This window comes from Phallusia mammillata, chromosome 8 (assembly GCF_965637545.1).
Source record: "Phallusia mammillata chromosome 8, kaPhaMamm4.hap1.1, whole genome shotgun sequence".
Lineage (NCBI taxonomy): Eukaryota > Metazoa > Chordata > Ascidiacea > Phlebobranchia > Ascidiidae > Phallusia > Phallusia mammillata.
This window is the reverse complement of record NC_137259.1, coordinates 17,616,055-17,635,054: the sequence shown is the minus strand read 5'-3', so window position 1 is coordinate 17,635,054 and position 19,000 is coordinate 17,616,055. Positions and strand designations below refer to the sequence as shown.

The window sequence follows — 19,000 nt, the reverse complement described above, 5'->3', positions numbered from 1 at the left end:
TTAGATGGATTGGTGAAGTTGTTTCAAATCAGTATTTGTGCGAATTTGTTGAAATTATCTTCAAAACCCAGTCGTAATGACTGATTCAAAGTCACTTGGCATTCTTTTTTGGTTTTTGGTTGAATAAGGTAGCAATTTTCTGCATTAAAAAACAGAATTTTGCATGGTATATTTTAGCAAAACGTAATGATTTTAGATCTCGACTAGTGTGACATTAAAAACTCGTGTAAATAAAACGAAGTTGCGTTTGTAATAAATTGTTGAACTGGCATTTCGAAGATCTGACGGAATGCCATTCCAGGTTTTCGGACCAATATATCGCACAGATTGCTGATGGGCACTAGCACTAACAAAGGTTTTAAACAGCTGGAATCGGCACGAGTCGGAATAGTTGTAGCTTTGATCTTAAAGAAATCCGCAAAAATAGCTGGAAGTATGTTATTGATTGTGCTTGCACATAAAAGTTAATATTTCAAGCATATAAAGCTGGTTAATTATGAGCTGCAAGCAACTTGGAAGGTCATTGACATGTATACATATATTTAAGTAGGGGACCTAACAGAAAGCCTTGGGAAACTCTTAGTGGGATGTCCATTTTGTTGGTTGATACACAACCATCATAAAGAACTCATTGTGATCGACCATTCAGGTAGCTCCTAAACCAATCCAGTGCCACACCTCTAATCCCACATGAATACAGAGTTTTAACATTATCTCACGATTAATTGTGTCAAGGAATATGCCCATGGTATATTGCCTACTGCTTAAACTCTCAGTACATCCGGTATTAATTTACTTGCAACCTTTTTATGTTTTGGAGTTTACTTTTGCCTTTTCAAAACCAGTGAAAAATGTACCAGATTGGAGTGACAAGTTATCCCAGTTAATAAACTAAATATAAGCATTGTTAGGGTCATTTTGGGTCATACGTTGTGAAAGGTCGACTTCTTTAAGTAGCAATTCAAATTCATAATTTATTTTTTCCCAACCCCACCCCTTTTAGAGGCTAAACAAATTATTCAGCTCCTGCGCCACCTAGCGAAAATTAGCTTAATGTGCGGCTGACGTGAGTTCTGGTGTCAGTAGCTCTACCCGATAATAGCTAGTGTAATTAGCCAAGCGTGCAACTATCCTGTGAAATAAATAGAAATCAAATTACTTAAAAATGTAAAAAGTTTACAAACAAGTTTAGATTACAACGCAATACATCCCTTGTCACCTACACAGTGTTTTAGCTTTATATTTAGGAAACAAAGTTTACATGAAAATTTAAAGATACAATTTCCACTAGAGGACGTTTCGGGGCTGTTTTTTTGCTGCGATTTGCAAAGGGAAATTCCCTAATACCACGCGTGTGTGTAAAATAGGAAAATGTGAGCAATTAGGGCAAGTCGTACGTCATATTATTAGTCTCAAGCCTGTCACACGGCCATTATTTTGACGTTGAAATTGATGCCACAATGCTTCAGAGCGATTTATTCGAGCAATTATGATCGGAATGATAACGGTTTCGACTTGCTGACGGAAAGAACGTCTGCTCTCAGGAATTTGTAACTGACCAAATGTGGCTAAAACCACTGGTAAAAAATTACGATTGATGAAAACAACACTTTTAGAAAGAATCTGTAGCTCTATATTAAGTTTCAGCGGTCGCTTGCGAATATTTTTATCTAAATTACAATCTAGGGGGAGTTTTGTTCACAATTTTTAGCCGAAAACAAAATGTTTTTCCGTTTCAAATACAGGTTACAGCAAAATGACACTTATAAATTAAGCTGTTTTTACTGCTACATTTACACCAAAAATAATGTTTTGCAAATAAAAGAACAAACAAAAGGTCTTATTTAAGTGATTGTGAACGGAAAAAAGCATGTTTACGCCTTGCTTACTTGTGTTGTTAATCCATTATAATAGACAGTTCATTATTTCATATTTATCACCAAAAAGGTGATCTATAAATGCGTTATGTGCAATTGCAAGTAACGTTTTTTATGAAACAATAGCGATTCTTATTCGCGAATTAGAATCTATTCGGTGCGCGTGCCAATCAAAGCGACCTCACAGTCTTGCCTTTGTTCCGAAAGCCGAAAAACTGACAGTTTCAATGAGATTCGGAAGCGGTACACAAGCGGCCTCGCGCCATACCCGTCTGATCTCACTCAGTGACAAGAGAATTCACAGTCCTGCGGTGCTCGACTTAATGTAACCAATGAAATGGCGCAAATCGACAGCTAAGAAACGCCCAGCTTGTAATAAGCTTACGAGATGTGTTGGTGCCGTTTGGCGGCGGCCGTCGTTGCTTGCTGACGTCTTTGATTTTCCACGCACACAAGGTTACGTAAGAGTTTGCTTCTGCCTTCTTCACTGCTCGGGCAGTTTTTAGCAGGTGTGCGGGCCGGCGGCGCCATTACACTGAGTTTCGCTTTGCCAGAAGCCAAGTAAACTAACAAGGCCGATACAGCCCTTTTGAATGATACTATACAGAACTTTTAGCAGTTTATAGCGTTCGGTTTGACAAGTCGGTCCGTGTTGAAAAGATGTGGCGCGTTTTAAGCGTTCTGACTCTGATGTCAGCTTTCTTGGGCTCCATAAATGCAGAAAAGCAAATTAACATTACAGTTATGGTGCCTGGTATTCAAGCGTTCACCTATTTGGCATTAGATACAAAGCCTTTGCCGGGTGATTTGGCTGGGGACTATCAAGACGCGTTGTATTCTCAAGATCGAAAACATAATGAAGATTTCAAAACAGAAGAGCCAACTAAAGCGGATGACTTAGGGATTATAAACGACTCTACGCATGGAGACACCTATGATGAAAGCATTTACAACCAGGACTACTTACATGGATATTGCATTGGCGAAGACGGTTTACCTGATATAGAGTGCTTAGCGCACGACTATAATATCTACCCTTGGTCATACTTGTTTGCTAAGCCAGCGCTGGACCTAGCACTTGAGAAGATACGAAATACTCCAGGCTTGTTGGATGACTTCGACATTCAACTTCATTACTTCGATTCGAGCAACGACAACGGATTTGCATCGTCAAGGTAGAGCGATGATTTTTCATATCAATGCGTGTGCAGAGTAAAATGTCAGCCTTAATGCCCGCAAAGCGCATTAATTTTGGCGTGTGTTTGTGGTTTGTTTATCCGACCTGCGTTCGACCTTGTGCAGCTTTGACGCAAACGCGCCTACAGAGTTGTAGCCTAACGAGTTTGCTGCTGAATGTCACATGACTAGAATTCGGTTTTGCGCGAGTTCACAACACAAATAATATTACGTGCTAAACGGGTTCGAATAGGTTTCATTTTCACACCGATAGACAATAAATTCAGATGCAATTTTATTGAAAATTTTGCTGACTACAACAAATAATGTATTTGACCAGAAACTGATTAGATTTTCACTCTTAATTTTTTTTGATGCGATATAAATTGACATTACTTTCACTTTTACGTGCCGGATAAAAATCGAAAAAGAGAAAAATCGTGCTTTTCGACCTAAAAGTTAAATATGAACTATGTTTGCAATTTCGTGATTCAATTTTTTTCACCGGCCGATTCCTGGTATATTTTTTTCGTGGCTTACGTCAGATGCCAATAAATTCGTGCGCAAAAAAGATCAGACGTTATCGCCATTAAAATGAACAGCGTCAACGTAATCATGTCGTCACGAGCACTTAATGCAACCAACCGCACATCCGAAAATTTGCCAGTAACCGTTTTCCGCTGTTTACCACTCGAACTGAAAATCATGATAAGGATTTGCCCATCGGGTTTCATCGAGCTGTTTTCGCGGTGATAAGAAATCGTTTTTTTCGCGTGAAAAGGCGACAAGCGACTGAAAACAACTTCCCCATTCCTGGCGCGTTTTATCGCATAAGTCTACACTTTTCAGTGTCCGCATTTGACTCGCGCCTGTGACAAGCATCGTTGGATAATCATAGATTCCCGGAAGTCCATACAGGATGCGAATACTTATGGGGCTTTATGACACAACACAGCCCTCTTCTTTAAGTGCACGCCTGGTCAGTTTTTGTGACCCACGTGACCTAGGAAAGCGAGACACGTGATCATCTAAAGATAATCAGTGAAAACCGGATATGTGTCGCTTTGCTTATATTATGTTAGGAATTTGGAAATTACTGATTTTTGGATAAAAACTAAAAGCATTTGTCTTTTCCCTTTTTTGATTAAACAAACAGTGCCTATGATTGCCGTAGTTTATTTATAAGAATGCGGTCTTATTTGAGTTTTAATTAATACTATCGCAAAAAAAGTCAAAATTTATATAAAGCGGTTAATATTATTACCACTTACAATTAATCTTGAACGTTTTCTGGATAAAAATATATTAAAAGAAGTGTTTTTAATATTAACTTTACATGATTTAATAACTAGGTAATTGCTCAAACTATTTTGTCTGCAACGAGATTTATCGATCAATACCAAATTTATTTTAACCGCCGCTTTCAATCTTAGCAGTTCTTGTCAATCTTAATATTTAAGAAGCCCCAATAAAACCTATCCCCTCATATGTGAGTTATTGCTAAAGTCGTCTCGTGGTGTAGTAAAAGCCGCAGAGATAAATAGATAATGTCACAGTCATGTGTAATTGTACGGTGGGCGGTGGCCACCTGCACTGGTCCGCGCGATCAAATATAATTGTAAGTTATTGCTGCCATGTAGGTCGGAAAATGATGGGATCCGTTTTCTAGCACCTTCATGTAATGACATATTTGCAGGCGCCGGAATAGCACAGTTTCTCCCAGCGTAATCCGACAAAACCGGCAAAATACGCCTTTAATTAGCGCTGAAATTCTGACTTAAAGGCCTATGGTGTAGATAAACTTACACATGCTCATCAAAATGGCTCACCGTAAAACCTTCACTTGCGCATATTTACAATCTTCTTACCATTAATGAACCATTACAGCTTATGAAAGTTAAAAATGCCAGATAGCTTGCGCATGACCGTTAAATTTTATTGCAGACATTTATACCACATATGCGTTCAGGGTTAAATTACTTTCTGCAAGATATTTTGTTTTTATTAAGGCCTGTCTCTACTTAAGGTTTCTGTAGTAAGTTATTAGATTTTGAGTTAAGTATTGAATGTTTTTTGCTTGCAAACAAACATATTAATAAAATAATACTAAAAAGCGCATGTCAAAACGTTAATTGTTGTCAAAAGAAATTCAGTTAAACGGTGTAACGTTTTTAGACACTACGGCTAAACGTTGAAACCGCTATTGACGACTGTTACATCTTCGTTGCCGAATCATATATTACGATAATCGAGAAATAAAAACCTTAACATGTAGAATACATAACATGCAATTTGATAAGAGCGCAAGATTATGCAAATTGTGTTTCCTGTTTAGAGTTGTTTTTCTCAGAAACAAAGATAACAAAACATAAACAATACATCATTATCTTTTTCAGAGCAAATTCTATCACTTAGAACCAACTGTTTATTATTGATTACTCTAAACAAGTAAAATTGCTTCCGTTCTGTGAAAACCGGTTCCGAATATCGGCGAACAAAGTACATCCATTTTACAAGTTACTTCCTTTGTGGCATGCCTGTTCGTAAAACAAATCGATCTTTAATTTGGTCGCTTCCTTTCCTATCACCCCAACCCGTCGCGTCTACTCTACACTTCGAACTGGTGTTTGGCGCCTATTTTTAACTCGCCTATAAACAAACCAGTCAATTAAGATCTTGAAGCTATGCTTATGGCACGACAGTATCCTCTGGCTTGACGCAAAAATTTGAGATAAGGTATGGAGTGTAAATACATAGCTGTCGTTGCTCCTGACACATTTACCGCCGGAAGTAAACGGTGTCAGACCTCTTTGGCACGTTTCCGAAATTCTCCTGCGGCATTTATGCCTTGCAAACGCCCAATGTAAACTGAATTATGAGACCACACCCTTGTAATGTACAGGTTGTGTACACTATGAATACAAACGCACTGCCATAACAGTGAATATATGGGTTTTGTTTTCAGCAACCTGTGATGAAACAGGTGTAAGTAGAGAAAAAAGATATGCTTACTTTCGAGTGTCTTAAAATAGTCTTACAACATATATTTTCTTTGAAATTTTTCTCGTTGCACAGCTGCAAACTTTACACACTTTAAACCGGGGAACTTTTACAAACTTTCGCTGTACTAAAAGATGGACGTTTTTACATTTGTTTTTGAAACCTTTATTTGGATTTTAAGCACTACAAAAGGCAAATTTTGCACGGGAAACTATAAACTTTATAAAGTTTATTTCTTTTAAAATTGATTTTCATAAGAATCCTTCACATAGTTGCCAAAACGAGCTTCCAAAAAAATACATTATCTTGCTTGTGTAAAAAATCATGATTTTTGTACTTAAACTTTTCACAGAATATCACAAATCGCTTCGGTGGACGCCATGATGCAGGATCATATGACCGCCATGATTGGACCCATGGATGCATTCTCAATGTCTCGCGTTGCTTCGTTCAGTTCTCATTGGAATCTTCTCAACCTAACACCTGGTGCTGTGTCCAGAGGCTTAAGGGTAAATCAATGCATTCAATTTCTAATTTTAATTTGTTTAAGTTTATTTTTGTTAAGGCGGTGTTTGGTTAAATATTTGAATGGGTTACCTGGTTTGAGTTTAATTTTATTAAGCTACGGAGTTTTGCAGTGCATTATTGGCTTTATGTTGGGTATTAAACTTTGGGTAATTTGGTCTGGTTTGTTGAGTTGTAGAAATGACAGTTTGCCATCAAGTCTAAACGCTATTCAGTCAGTTGCTATCAAATACAAAATTAGTTAATTTAACAATCAGTCCCAAACCGACAGAACCAGCAAACTCACAATTAATAATGAAAAACTTGGCGATAAAAATATACTTGTTACATTCTTTTATCGGTAAGGATACATGAAAATCGTTTTTGAACATTTATGTGGCTTTGTCAATTGAAATCACATTGGTTGTCTGTTTCGTTATGGGAGTTGTCGCGCATTGTCATTCAACACTAAAGAACTCTGCGTGGTGGACGTGAGATTTTCCATGCTATGCTTACCGGGAATTTTTGACTTCTAAACCACGTACTTGACTGTGGAATGTATGCGGTCGGTAACAATCTCACGATTTGATGCCGTTTTAATCCGGACCTTTAGGAGAAAGAGCCACAGCCCAACTAAAATTGACTAAATATTAGTTGCAAAGTTGCAGTGTTGTTTGAGATTTCAAACTATTGGTAAAGGAGTGTTTTTTCTGGCTTCGTTGTTAAGTAATAAATTACGAGGTGTATTCTTGGAGTCTCTTAATACGCTGAAAGGCTATCTTTATCGCTGCAAGGTTTGTGTTGCGTATTAACTTGGCGTTCTAAATGACGTTGTAAATACCGGTGTATAGTGCGCATGCGCAGTACGGTTAATTTATCACCCTTATAACCTTGCGTATAAATCTTGACATTGAAGAGATGTCCAATAATATAATAGGGTAAATTATTTATATGGGCCTACTGCGCAATATACGGAACCAGTGCCATCAGCAAAGGTTTAAACAATTCTTTTTTCTTATCATTTTTTTTAATGGTAAGTAAAAATGTATTTTTTAAGAGTATATAAAACAAAGTGCGAATTTATTTTGTATGTCATACGGTTTGTATGTCACGGAAAGTTTTGATGGGCTCATTCGAGTACGTACACCCTTCAGTTAAAATGAAACGGACTTTGATTCGGGCCTGATTTTACCATCGGCCCAATTTGTGTCGTAATTTACTAACATTTGGACCCAGTTAGGGCTTTGTTTCAAAAACAATTTTCGTTTAGTCCGGGTTTCGGGCTTGTTCTTTTTAGTTTAGGTCCGAAATTTGATTGTTTACAGTTCTTATGCGAATTCTGGGCTAAAAAAAACAAAGCCCTAAAACTGTGTTTTTGTCCACCATAAACATGTCTTTTCATCATAGATAGAAAATAGGCTTTCAAATTCCGGAAAGCACCTTGTCTGTCAAGTAGGTGCTGACAAAAGCAAGCGGTAACTATAAGCGATAAACAATTGATGCATCTCTGTATGAAATACACTTATCGCCAAAACGAGCATTGTATATGAACAGGCTGCACAATTAAGGAGAGAAGATTTAAATCGATGCCAGTAACAAAATAAACATTGGCAAGCGTCGGTTTTGCGCGCGTACGATATGTTTATTGTCTTGTTTAGCTTGGCACGTAGGTTAAACTGGTTGGCTTGTGCACAATTGCAGTGTGATGAAGAGACAAGATACCGTCCTACGAGCGGACTTTGCTCAAATACAACTTTACTTTAATTCATGAATGACGAGTAAGTTGTTTGTTTTCGTAGAATTTCCACAAAATAGCAAAGTCCGGTTTCGCACTTCGATAACACGAGATGACTTAACTTGATAGATATACATTTGTCTTTACCCTTACGCCCGTTTGCTCGGTTAGATTTATATGTTTTTTGCCATTTCAAACCTTAACTGAAAAATAAAGGATTTTTAAAATTGAGATTTGCATTTAAGAGCACTGATTATTTATATTGAAAAAAAAGTAACAAGCTTTTGACATGGTTGTTTGCTAAGCTGCTTTAAATCTTGTATTTACGTATTTTGGGTGCGCTATTTGGGTTGTAGACTGTTATGTTGTGCCAAGCGTCAGAAACTGTAGATAGTTTGCTGGAATACGAGTTCAAAAAGTAATTCCGTCGACACAACTTCAGATGACGATTTTACTGAAAATATTACCACAGTTTTCGGCGATAAAAGTTTAATCACTATAAAAGATCACAAAAAACTCTCAGAAGTTCTGGTTAAGTTATAGATGTATATTTTGTTCACTTAACAATTCGGCTTAACATGAAAAACGAATTTCGCATTCATGACCTAATCTACTATACTACGCAGTGGGGAACTTCACATGAAAGAAACCTTTACTAAGAAGGCGTTTCTACACTCAATCGGCAATTGGCAGCGCGTTAATCTTTCGCAGAAGCACTTTATGGCCAAGTGGCTTAGACCGCATACCAGACCACATGCGTCCTCAGTGGCCAACAGCTACCTCGACCTTGTATAGGACACGCCCTCTAACTAACCGCCAATCAAAAGGTTATTTTGGTCATAAAAACGTTTAAAGGGAAAGTTTGGCTAAAAAACTTTTAAAGGCAAACTAAAATTATAAATATTATCAATTTTTTTAGCACTCAACAAGTATATACAGGCTATTTGCTTTTTATGGTAACTTTACAATTTGGAGACAATTAATGTAACTTTTTAGTTTTAGTGCAATAGGTTTACGATGTGATATACAAGTGTACTAAAAGAGTTTTAAAAACTAAATGAATGCAAACGAACTATCAAGTGTTTTTGGTATTTTTGAGCCTTGGTAGAAAACAATTTTTTTATCAAGTATTTTTTTTTTGGTTTCTCGTTAATCTGTGAACGCAATTCTTATTATAACGGATGTTAGGCGGCAATTTTATCACTCTTAAGCTGAGAAAATTCCAAGAGGACGCATCAGTTTTTCTTTAATCTCCAACGACAACATGTTTTCCCTGGTCATGGAGGCTGCAAATTTTGGGCTGCAACCGTATAATTACTGCCCTCTCATGCGAAAAGCTGTCAAGGGCGCGATAATTGTGGTTTATCGGTAGCTGTCGTAGGAAACATTTCTTCGAAGAAATTTTGGCTCGCCAAGCTAGTGGTTAAACCGAACTCACTGCAAATCAACGCATTCTGGTGACATTCAAACAGTTTGGTGCAATTACATTCAACTCGGAAATTCTGTAATCGGATTTTGATCACGATATTATCTGGCTTATGTAAGTTTTCGCGTTTTATCGATGACTTTTTACCTCGATTTGCGATCGTTTTGAATACAAACTCTTGCCACAGGAGCAAGAAATTGCATTTATATCTCAATGCGCGCTTGTTTTTACCCAACACATTTGTTCGCGCAATGAAACTGATAAAAATGTTCCGGGACAAGTGTAATGTCACTCGGTTGGGCAATATCTCCACACAAACGAGAAAGCCTAAATAAAGTTAACATTTATAACATAACTTTGCATACATATAATATTGCTTAGTTATTTTCAGACAATGCTGTATGCTTCAAAACAGCTGACACGGAAAAGAAGCTTATAGTGTAACAATATTTTATTAAAATATATCTGTACACAAAGTGACAAAGCCTAAATAAAGTTAACATTTACCACATAACTTTTGCGTACGTTAGACCATTGCTTAGTTATTTTCAGCAAATGCCATGTGCTTCAAAACAGCTGACACGAAAAGAATTGATAACGGTTCAACAATCGCTGTGGTGATTATTAGTGCCAACCGTTGCAACTTTTAGAACAAATACGTCTATGTGTCCAATATGAATTCTTTGGCAGTTTGTTGTTGATCAAATAATGTGCTTATATGTTTTCTAAGATTGGATAGCATAGAACGAAAATCCTCTGTCAAGTATTGTTCCTTTGTATATCTGATCTATGTTTATTTAGTTTGTTAGTGTGATTGGTAGATGTATTCAGCTGCAAAAATGCAACAGGCCGCTATTGGTTAACCTTGAGTGGGTGTTTTGTTAGGATAACTCACACATAACCAGGATAACCAGTATTTCCTGGAACTTTATAGATTATTTTGATTAATGAGTTTTCGTTTTGACAGGGTGCGGTTAATAAAGCTTAACCTAACTCCGCAGTTGGGTAAATGTTAAACCGTTTACACCTAACGACCGCAAAACAATAATATTTGAATATTCTTCAAGCGCGACACCATATTCAGGCAGGTGTTAGCCCAACAGGTAGCTGCTATTGATTTTAGGATAAACTTCGTTGTTATATAATTATCAGCTGGTACCGAACGTAGCTTTAGTATCTCGCTTCTCCGAAGAACGATATGTGCTTATTTCTAGGTAAAGGCTGACGATTTGAAGTTTGTTATCTGGTGTGACGAATTGAACACGAATAGATTTCCACTGAGACATATTAAGGTCATGAAATGTTAACATTTAGTAAGCAGTAGGTATACTTTGTATGCTGTAGATAGATAGTTAGTTGGGAAGGTTGTTGTTTTTGCCAAAAATACTTGTTGTGTGTGTTTTGCGGGTAAAGAGAAACGTTTGTGTTGTATATCGTGGTCAAGGAGGACAATAGTTGACCTATTGGTGGTATTTTCTGTAGCAGGTGTATTTAAACTGTCAGTGCCCTTTTAATACATGTGTTTTGCTACCTTACTATCAAATTTAAATATCAAAACATGGAAGCGCCTAAAAATGGTTTGAATCTGTGATTTGCTCTTGTAACCTTCGGGCTTCTAAAGTCAAAAAACGTTAGAATTCTTGGAAATTTTCTAGGGTCTTGCCCATATTGGGTTTGGCCATGCGATATATCGGACCTTAAGAATGCGAAAACTACACCAATAGCGATTGCATAGTGCACACCTTACATAAGAAATCGTTTATATCATGTCAATACACCCTATTTTGCCGAAATTCACTGCACCCTTTCTCCGCAAAGACTGGGAAATAACTACAGTTGACCTACTTCCTGGAAAGTAATCGCACAAAAATCGGCAAACGCCAGGTCACAAGTCATAGAAATCATAACAGCGATTCGGCACTGATGGGAATCAAAACGGTAGGGGAAGTCCCATTTAACAAGATCTCCGCGATCTCGGGTTCATGGGTCACACCGGCGTATCGAGCAGGGCTAACCAAATAAGGTAAGGGTCACAAGTGGACTGGCCCGCACCCCGCGTGGGCACGCAAATACCGTGGCGACAAACGACGTCGCGTCGCTAAGGAGAAAGTGTGGCGTGTCGCGTCGTAAACAAGTTTTGACGTTTTTGTGTCGGAATGAGACCAATGATTGTTTTCGTTGCAAGCCGTCATTAGTGAAGTATTTTGATAACGTATGTGGCCTTTTACTTTGTTGTTTGTCTGATCTTTCCACTTGATAAGTTGCTTTTTGAAGTTGCAGAATATAATGTTGACTGCTTTCCTCGCTATACTTTCCATTCTTAGTTACATGTAAAAATATTCTACAAGGAGCATTTCATACATTGGTAAAAACAATTGAGATATAATGTTTTCATGGCTCCCAGGCAGTTTTGTATCTGATTAACTCCTTAAAACTAGTCGCAATTATTTGTCGTCAATCCGGAAGTCGTTGCCGCCCGCCTTTTAGGCGAAAAAATTCCCAACAACAAGAGTTTGTGGCAAAAAAATGTGAGTCCTTGCCACAAACACTAGCGTCAAGCAACCGTATAAGCAATAATGCGGTAGCTTATGTAACCCTGGCGAGTGTTCGACGTCACGAATGTTTGTTGTGCATCGTCATCGGAAAATAAATTTCGGTTCATCTTTCAGTGATGCGAGAAACAGAGACACGTTTCCTAAACGCCTTCTCGGCCGCAAAACAGCCCACTCTCGGGCTAGAACTCGTTGTTTTTGAATAATTCGGAGACCACGTTGACAGGCACAGTTTATTTATCGCGCACTGACGAATGTACACAGACTTAGGTCTTCCGAACGTCTGTGTCCGTTTTGTGCTGCTTCTGCTTTCGCCGTGTTGCTGTAGATCGCTCGACAAGATGACCTTCTCCGCTCTGTTCGCGTTTTAAAACCCAGGGCTCGAATTTCTTTGCTGTCAGGCTACATTGCTGTCCGTACAAGCAGCTAAAATGCCTTTAAGCGTGAATTTGCCTCGCAGCAAAACGCTACAACCTTCAGTTTTTAGTCGTCAACCGAACAAACACATGACCGAGATAATTCAGTCCACTTTGAAAGGTTTGTGACATTTTCCCGCCGAAACATAAAAATAATGATGTTTGTGAAAAATGTGGTTGTGTTGCATCCGCGGGTTCACGATGGATCATGTGAGATCATTATCGTGACAATTCATCATTCTGATGATGTTTTATCATAACCGTGATACGCCAGTTACTCATGCTCAAATTAGATTACATTCGGTTGCATAACGTATATTATGAAATCACTGGGCTTTTTCTTGGTAATTGTTTTTCCCAACTATTCTAGAAGTTTGATCAAATTTAGTATGCGCTCCTTGTTTATGCCAAAAAGCCCCTCTTTAAAGACTTTGTAATCACTTTTTTCCCTGGTGAAATAACTTTTTAATGTTTCCTCGACAGTTTCCTTATAAAGGAGAGAAGGTTCCGGCTACGATGGTCCGGACTGGCCCGGTAGAGATGGAAGTGGGAAACTGTCTTGAATCTCTTCTCTCGTATTACAACTGGACAACCACAGCCGCAGAAGTGTTTGTGGATGATATGCAAGAAAGGTGATTTGTTCATAATACTTAGATTTGGTTTTTGAATTGGTTTCAAGGACACACTGATGTTGTGGTCATAATCTCTGCTGAAAACTTAAAGTCTAAAGATTCATTAAAGTTTCGTGTGACAACCAACCACTCATGCCGCTTTTTGTATTTCAACATCCACAATGTTATAAGTACATGCGATTTGACTAAGTCAGGTTGTTTTAAACCGTGGATTTATTGTGTAAGGCCTTGTAACATAACGTTTTCAATTAATTAGCCTACCTTTAAGCTAAAACAGAAAAGTTACAAAGACCCAAATTGAAACATAAAGTCGTCTGAAACGTTAACATACAATATGCAAATATGGGTAGCTTGAACGGTTTAATTTTTAACAACCACACGGCTATCTACATTATAGTATATAGGCTAAGACGTTTATTTGGTCTGAAACTTAAAAAAGATTCTTCCACAAAACAGGAAATCAAAAAAGTCGTTAGTGACTACAGATCCCAATAAGATCCCAGCCACCATCTGGGTTTTCTGATAAAAAATCCTGCCAAACTGGTAACACACCCCATACAACTCAACAGTGTCTAAGCTATCAACAGTAGCATATAGAGCGTACAGTATGCTACACTAACGTTGACGCATTACAAGTTTCGATCTTTAAGATAGAGTGATCTCAGCACATCATTTCCTGGAACTGCAAAACCGTCTGATTGAACCGTGGTGAACTTTAGCGAGCGGACTTCTCGATTTCGTGGAAAATCGCGCGTCCGTTAATGAGGTTTTCCGCAAAATTCTTTAACCGCGGAAGGCTGTAGCTAGCTTGCGGTAGTGAAATACACACATACACATGCTTGTGGAAATGTGAACCGAAATTGTTTATTCCGCCGAAAGGACAAGACCCCTTAAGCACACAGAGTTAAGTGGGTTGCGCAAAAGTCTTATTACTGGTTCAGCGTCTTTGTCAGTTTGCCTACAAGATCGTTTAAGGTCCTACGTACACACAGACATTTTTTGCCATTTAATTACAAATACATGCACGTGTATAACTTTGTTTTATAATTTAAAGGTATTAAGCACATCGAGTGTGGTTTGGTAATGTTTGTTGCACAGAAAATACACATTTTTTCGAATTTTAACAACTATATTTGCACTATAAATAAAATACCATCTATAAACGACGTTTAGTTTTCGTTTCGGCAACGAAATTGTCGAGTGTGCATTTCCCGCTCTATATCTTTCAATACAACGATTTAAGCCGGTATTTTTGCAACAACCCTGGCATACTATGTTTCATACATATATGCCGTTATCGCTGGTTTGTGTGTGTGTTTTAGGGCTGATTTCAGTAACGCATGTATGTTCTTTTCAGCTTTATTGCAAAACTTAACCTATTAGATCTCATAATGATCTTGGTGAATAAAAAAGGGTTCGTGTACATTATCAGGCCTCTTTGAAAGAACAAATTTCGGCTATTTACTATTCTTTTATATTTGCAGATTCCATTATTTTATCGCTGAAGGGATTTACGAGCAAGTGTTGGAATCTCGTCCAGATTACAAAATGATTCAAGTTCGTCTTTCCGAATATTTCGATTACAATAGCGAAATGTATCAGTACGCAGATGCAATGAGAGCTATCAACAACATTGCAAGAGGTTTGAGATTTCATTTTTCAAAATTATTCAGCCACACTGCTAATCTGTGTCCGATATTTGAAGCAGTGGAGTAGTGCATTGGCAGTAGTTTTACTCACTGTGTTGAGAGCAATGGGTTGAGTTGAGTTTATTTTGCTCTGTGAATAAACACATAGCGACACAATTGTAACAAACCATCACTAAGCCGGAAATAGCTGCGCAAATGTAGCGTGGACATTTTGCCAAAAATACACTTGTCGGATGAGCTGGTTTAAATTTATACTATGACCGGCAGTAACAATTTATTTATAGCTATTGCTGCACCTATGAGAAATATATATTTTAAATATAGTTCTCCAAAACAGTTTTAGCGATTTACATTTCACAAATTTTAAACCAGTTTTAAGACTTACTACAGGTAAAATTTTAAACACGGTTTTTATCTTAAATTGTAAAATTATCGTTTTTCTTTTTTATCCTGGAGCAATAATTTTAGGTATGGTAACTATATTAAAAATGTAATCCGGAAAGACAAAAAACGCTCTGTGTTTGTTAATCTGCAAGTGGGATCCTCTTAACCTTACGAATTAAAAACCTAATAACCTGCCGTCAGTTTAGTGTCGAAAGAAACGTTTAGGAAACTAATTTTTACACAAAGGATTCGGTGTTCTTTGGTGATAAACGCGATAAATCAACAACAAACACGAGGCAACCACTTTCCGCAAGGCTTTTGACGAGAATGGGTGAAATTAGCTTTATCTCAACACGCTTTACCTTGCCCTGTGTACAGTTAGGATACTTGCAAAGAACGATTTGCATATCTGGGAAAAAGGTTAAACCAAAAAGATCAGTTTGAAAACACGGACTCTTCTTAAAAATTAAAAAATGGGTCCGCACATTTTTTAAGGTTGTTAAGGGGTATAAACAAAAATTATTAAGTGTTTAAATTAGTTTTTTTTTGCATCTTGGGTTGCATTTTTAAATCGAATTTACAAAAACATTTCAACAATGCCATGTTTGAATAAGTGGTTCGTTTTTTTTACCCAAGTGTTATTTCTATGGTTTTTACTGATAATCAGTTTTATTGTTGTGAAGTTTGTTTGGTTTGCTGAAAAAACATAACACAGTGGTAGCGCGACTTGGATTTACTATTGCTTGCCGACTGTTTAAGAGAAAACCAGAGATAAGCGATCTCGTATACAGCGCGGTTATTTACCTGTTTACACATCGACTCGGCCATTTTTTCTCGGCGGGAATGTATTTTCGAAATCCGGGAGTCGCGCAGCCTCGGCATCGGGCTGATCTCACAAGACCTCCAATGATAATTCAAGATCGCATCTGATGCTATTCTCCGAAGCCCTGCGTCCCTTCAGGGCATTTTGCAGCAGTGTTACCTCACTAGAAAGCACACAGCAAGCGCAGATTGGCCACCGGCGCACTGGTGTAGCCTCTCTGCGGTCAAAATACCATCCATCACCATATATTAGTTACCATCCAAGCATTATTGCCCGCTGGTTAGGTTTTGTGCTGAAATATGCGCAGCTGGTCCAAATTTTTGAGAAGTGCTTCCTGGAAAATGAGTGTTGATTTTCCAATCCTAAAGAAACGTTTTTAATGGTTGTTCTTGGTTGACCTCTATGGTACATACTTGCCAAGTTGCAAAAACTTGTAGAAACTGCTTTAGTTTTAAAGAAACGAAAGGCACTGGCTGCAAAACAATCCTAAGTTAATTGAAATACAACAAAACAATTGCATTAAAAGTTTCAAAGTTTAAGACCAAAGTTATAGATATGACGCTCTGGAAATAGAACGACAATTCTCCTCATGATTATTCACTTTGCGAATAAAATATCCTAAGCGCCCAGAGTACTTGAACTTATGAAGACACTGCGTTTGTCCATGAAGCGTTTTTGACACTCCTTTGCACAACACAGCAAATTCGAAACCTCAACATCAAAAACGTGTTTGGAATTTGGGATTTCGCGAGCCACAACATCTCGTGTCAACTTGAATCACTTTTCGACGAATTGTTTTTCACAGTTTCTTTCGAGAACGACAGAGTTTCACGTCAAAATATGCCTAAATTCAACAATGTGTAACCACAAGTTAGCAAAACGAAACTTCCTTGGTGGTCTTTTCAAACATTTTCATGATTTTGAAATTTTTTGGATTGTATTAACATTGTTTCGTCAAGGCTGAAAAAATACTGTCCATGGCAACACCTGAATAGCCGTAGTTATTAGGAACCAAAGCTCACTTTATTGTTATCTTAAAGCGTTCAAAGCTTAGTTATGGAGGAAGTTTGCATTTTAACAAACATGTTTGTGTTTATAAATAAATTATTTTCTCTTTTTCAAAAAGCACAAAAATGATGATTTTTGAGTGCCATGCATTAATCTTTGTGCTAGTTTTGTGATTTATTTTGTTTAAAGAATTCAAAACATTTGTATTCCCCCTTTTAGTCGGGCACAATGTCAATACATAGCTCTTTCAAAACAACACGCTATCAGTTGATTGTCCCAAAGCCAGTTTACAGACCTGTTTTCAGAGTTTAAAATTGCGCAACGGTCTTGCATTCAAATAAGACCTCCTGAAAACCAGTGTGTAGTTATCGCAATGCTTCCTTGGTATGCAATCGGGCTAAATCGCCGCTGGAAAGTTTGCAGTGGCAACATAAGGTAGCTCGGTTATCATGGGTGAGGTTGTTGGGTCAACTTGAACTTACGTGCTGTAACCGACCACTAATGAAAACCATAAACACAGCAGACCTAATGAGCAGCTTGATGAACGTTAATTTAATCTGATCAGCTTTCTAGAAAAATTGCTCGCTATGTTCTTTAACGTACCCAATGCCTTCTGATACGATCGCCCAGTACGTTGCTTGGTGAATGTAGAAAATTATGGGCCGTTTGGTCATAGATTTAAGTTTTCAAATAAGCAATTTTAGGCGCTAAGTTCTATGGGTTGTCACTTCCTACATTTAAACAATTTCGTTTTCAATGCGCTTACAGCAATAGTATTTTTTAGTGTTAAGAACCGCCCCTTTTGAAAACAGCGTTCAAGAAGGTCCATTGAATAAGTGTCTAATTTGAAATATTTTTTATGTTTTATTAGCAAGCGGTGACACTCGGGCAAAATAGTCCAACACCTGAAAGAAACACTAATTTAAAGCAAAGCGTCTTAACCCTTTATTATTTAATAAAACGAGGCCGAACATGCATATAGCTTTCAAGGTAGCTGCTTTATGAAATCACCTATCGTTTCGACAAAAAAATAAAAAAGTTTGAAAGCGTTTAACCCAAAACAGAAAATATGTTTTTTTGCAACTGAATATTGTTTGTCAAGTTTCAAGTTTAACATTTTGACGCAACAAAGCGACCTGAAGCTTTTATCTTAATGTATTTGGTCGTCGATAATACGACCCGGTATTGATGACTAACACATCCTCCTGTTTGTTTTTCGACTTTGTCTTGTTTTTGCCAGTCATGGGCATTTCTTCTGAATCTGTATTGTACAGATTTCATCCAGTCTTTTCCTTGCATAAAAAACTTGAAAAAAGTGGTTTACAGATAATATTTTTAAGAAATACTAATATTATGAACACAATAAGTTTTTACATTCTTGAAGCAATTTTTTAAAACTTGTTTTACATATTTAAACTTAAAATCATATCTTTGTTTGTTTGGGAAAAAATACAAACAGATTACGATACCAAAAAGTCAAAAACAAGTACATAGTGGTAAAAGATTTTCGCAAATGTTATTTTTTCTCGTAAGCAGCATAATATTTTATCGACAAAGCAATCGCGTGAACCACTTTATTTTTCACACCAGAAAGAAACTTTCAGACCGCGGTTGCTTAAACACAGAACTCAACGCCACGAAGAGCGTTGTACTCTTGACTTGCGAATCGCATGAATATGCAAATTATGGCCCTGATTGCATTTTAAAAACCCGGAACAAATCGTTTTGGCTTCACCGACCTTCGCTCTTTATTATACAGAGGACTCATAATCGGTATAGAAAGTGGTCGGGGTTGTGTGAAAATATAGTTGATTCGAT

At 37.5% G+C, this 19,000-nt stretch overlaps 1 protein-coding gene across 1 annotated transcript in view; it reads left to right on the top strand.

Moving 5' to 3' along the window:
• Positions 1 to 2,184: 2,184 nt before the first annotated feature.
• Positions 2,185 to 19,000, top strand: part of LOC145204341 (atrial natriuretic peptide receptor 1-like) — a 47,321-nt gene continuing 30,505 nt past the window's right edge. Inside the window, exons 1-4 of the mRNA XM_080076852.1 lie at positions 2,185 to 3,052; positions 6,406 to 6,562; positions 13,170 to 13,318; positions 14,803 to 14,960. Coding sequence (XP_079932978.1) covers positions 2,538 to 3,052; positions 6,406 to 6,562; positions 13,170 to 13,318; positions 14,803 to 14,960 — 979 coding nt within the window. The 5' untranslated portion in view covers positions 2,185 to 2,537. The remainder of the gene's footprint in view (positions 3,053 to 6,405; positions 6,563 to 13,169; positions 13,319 to 14,802; positions 14,961 to 19,000) is intronic.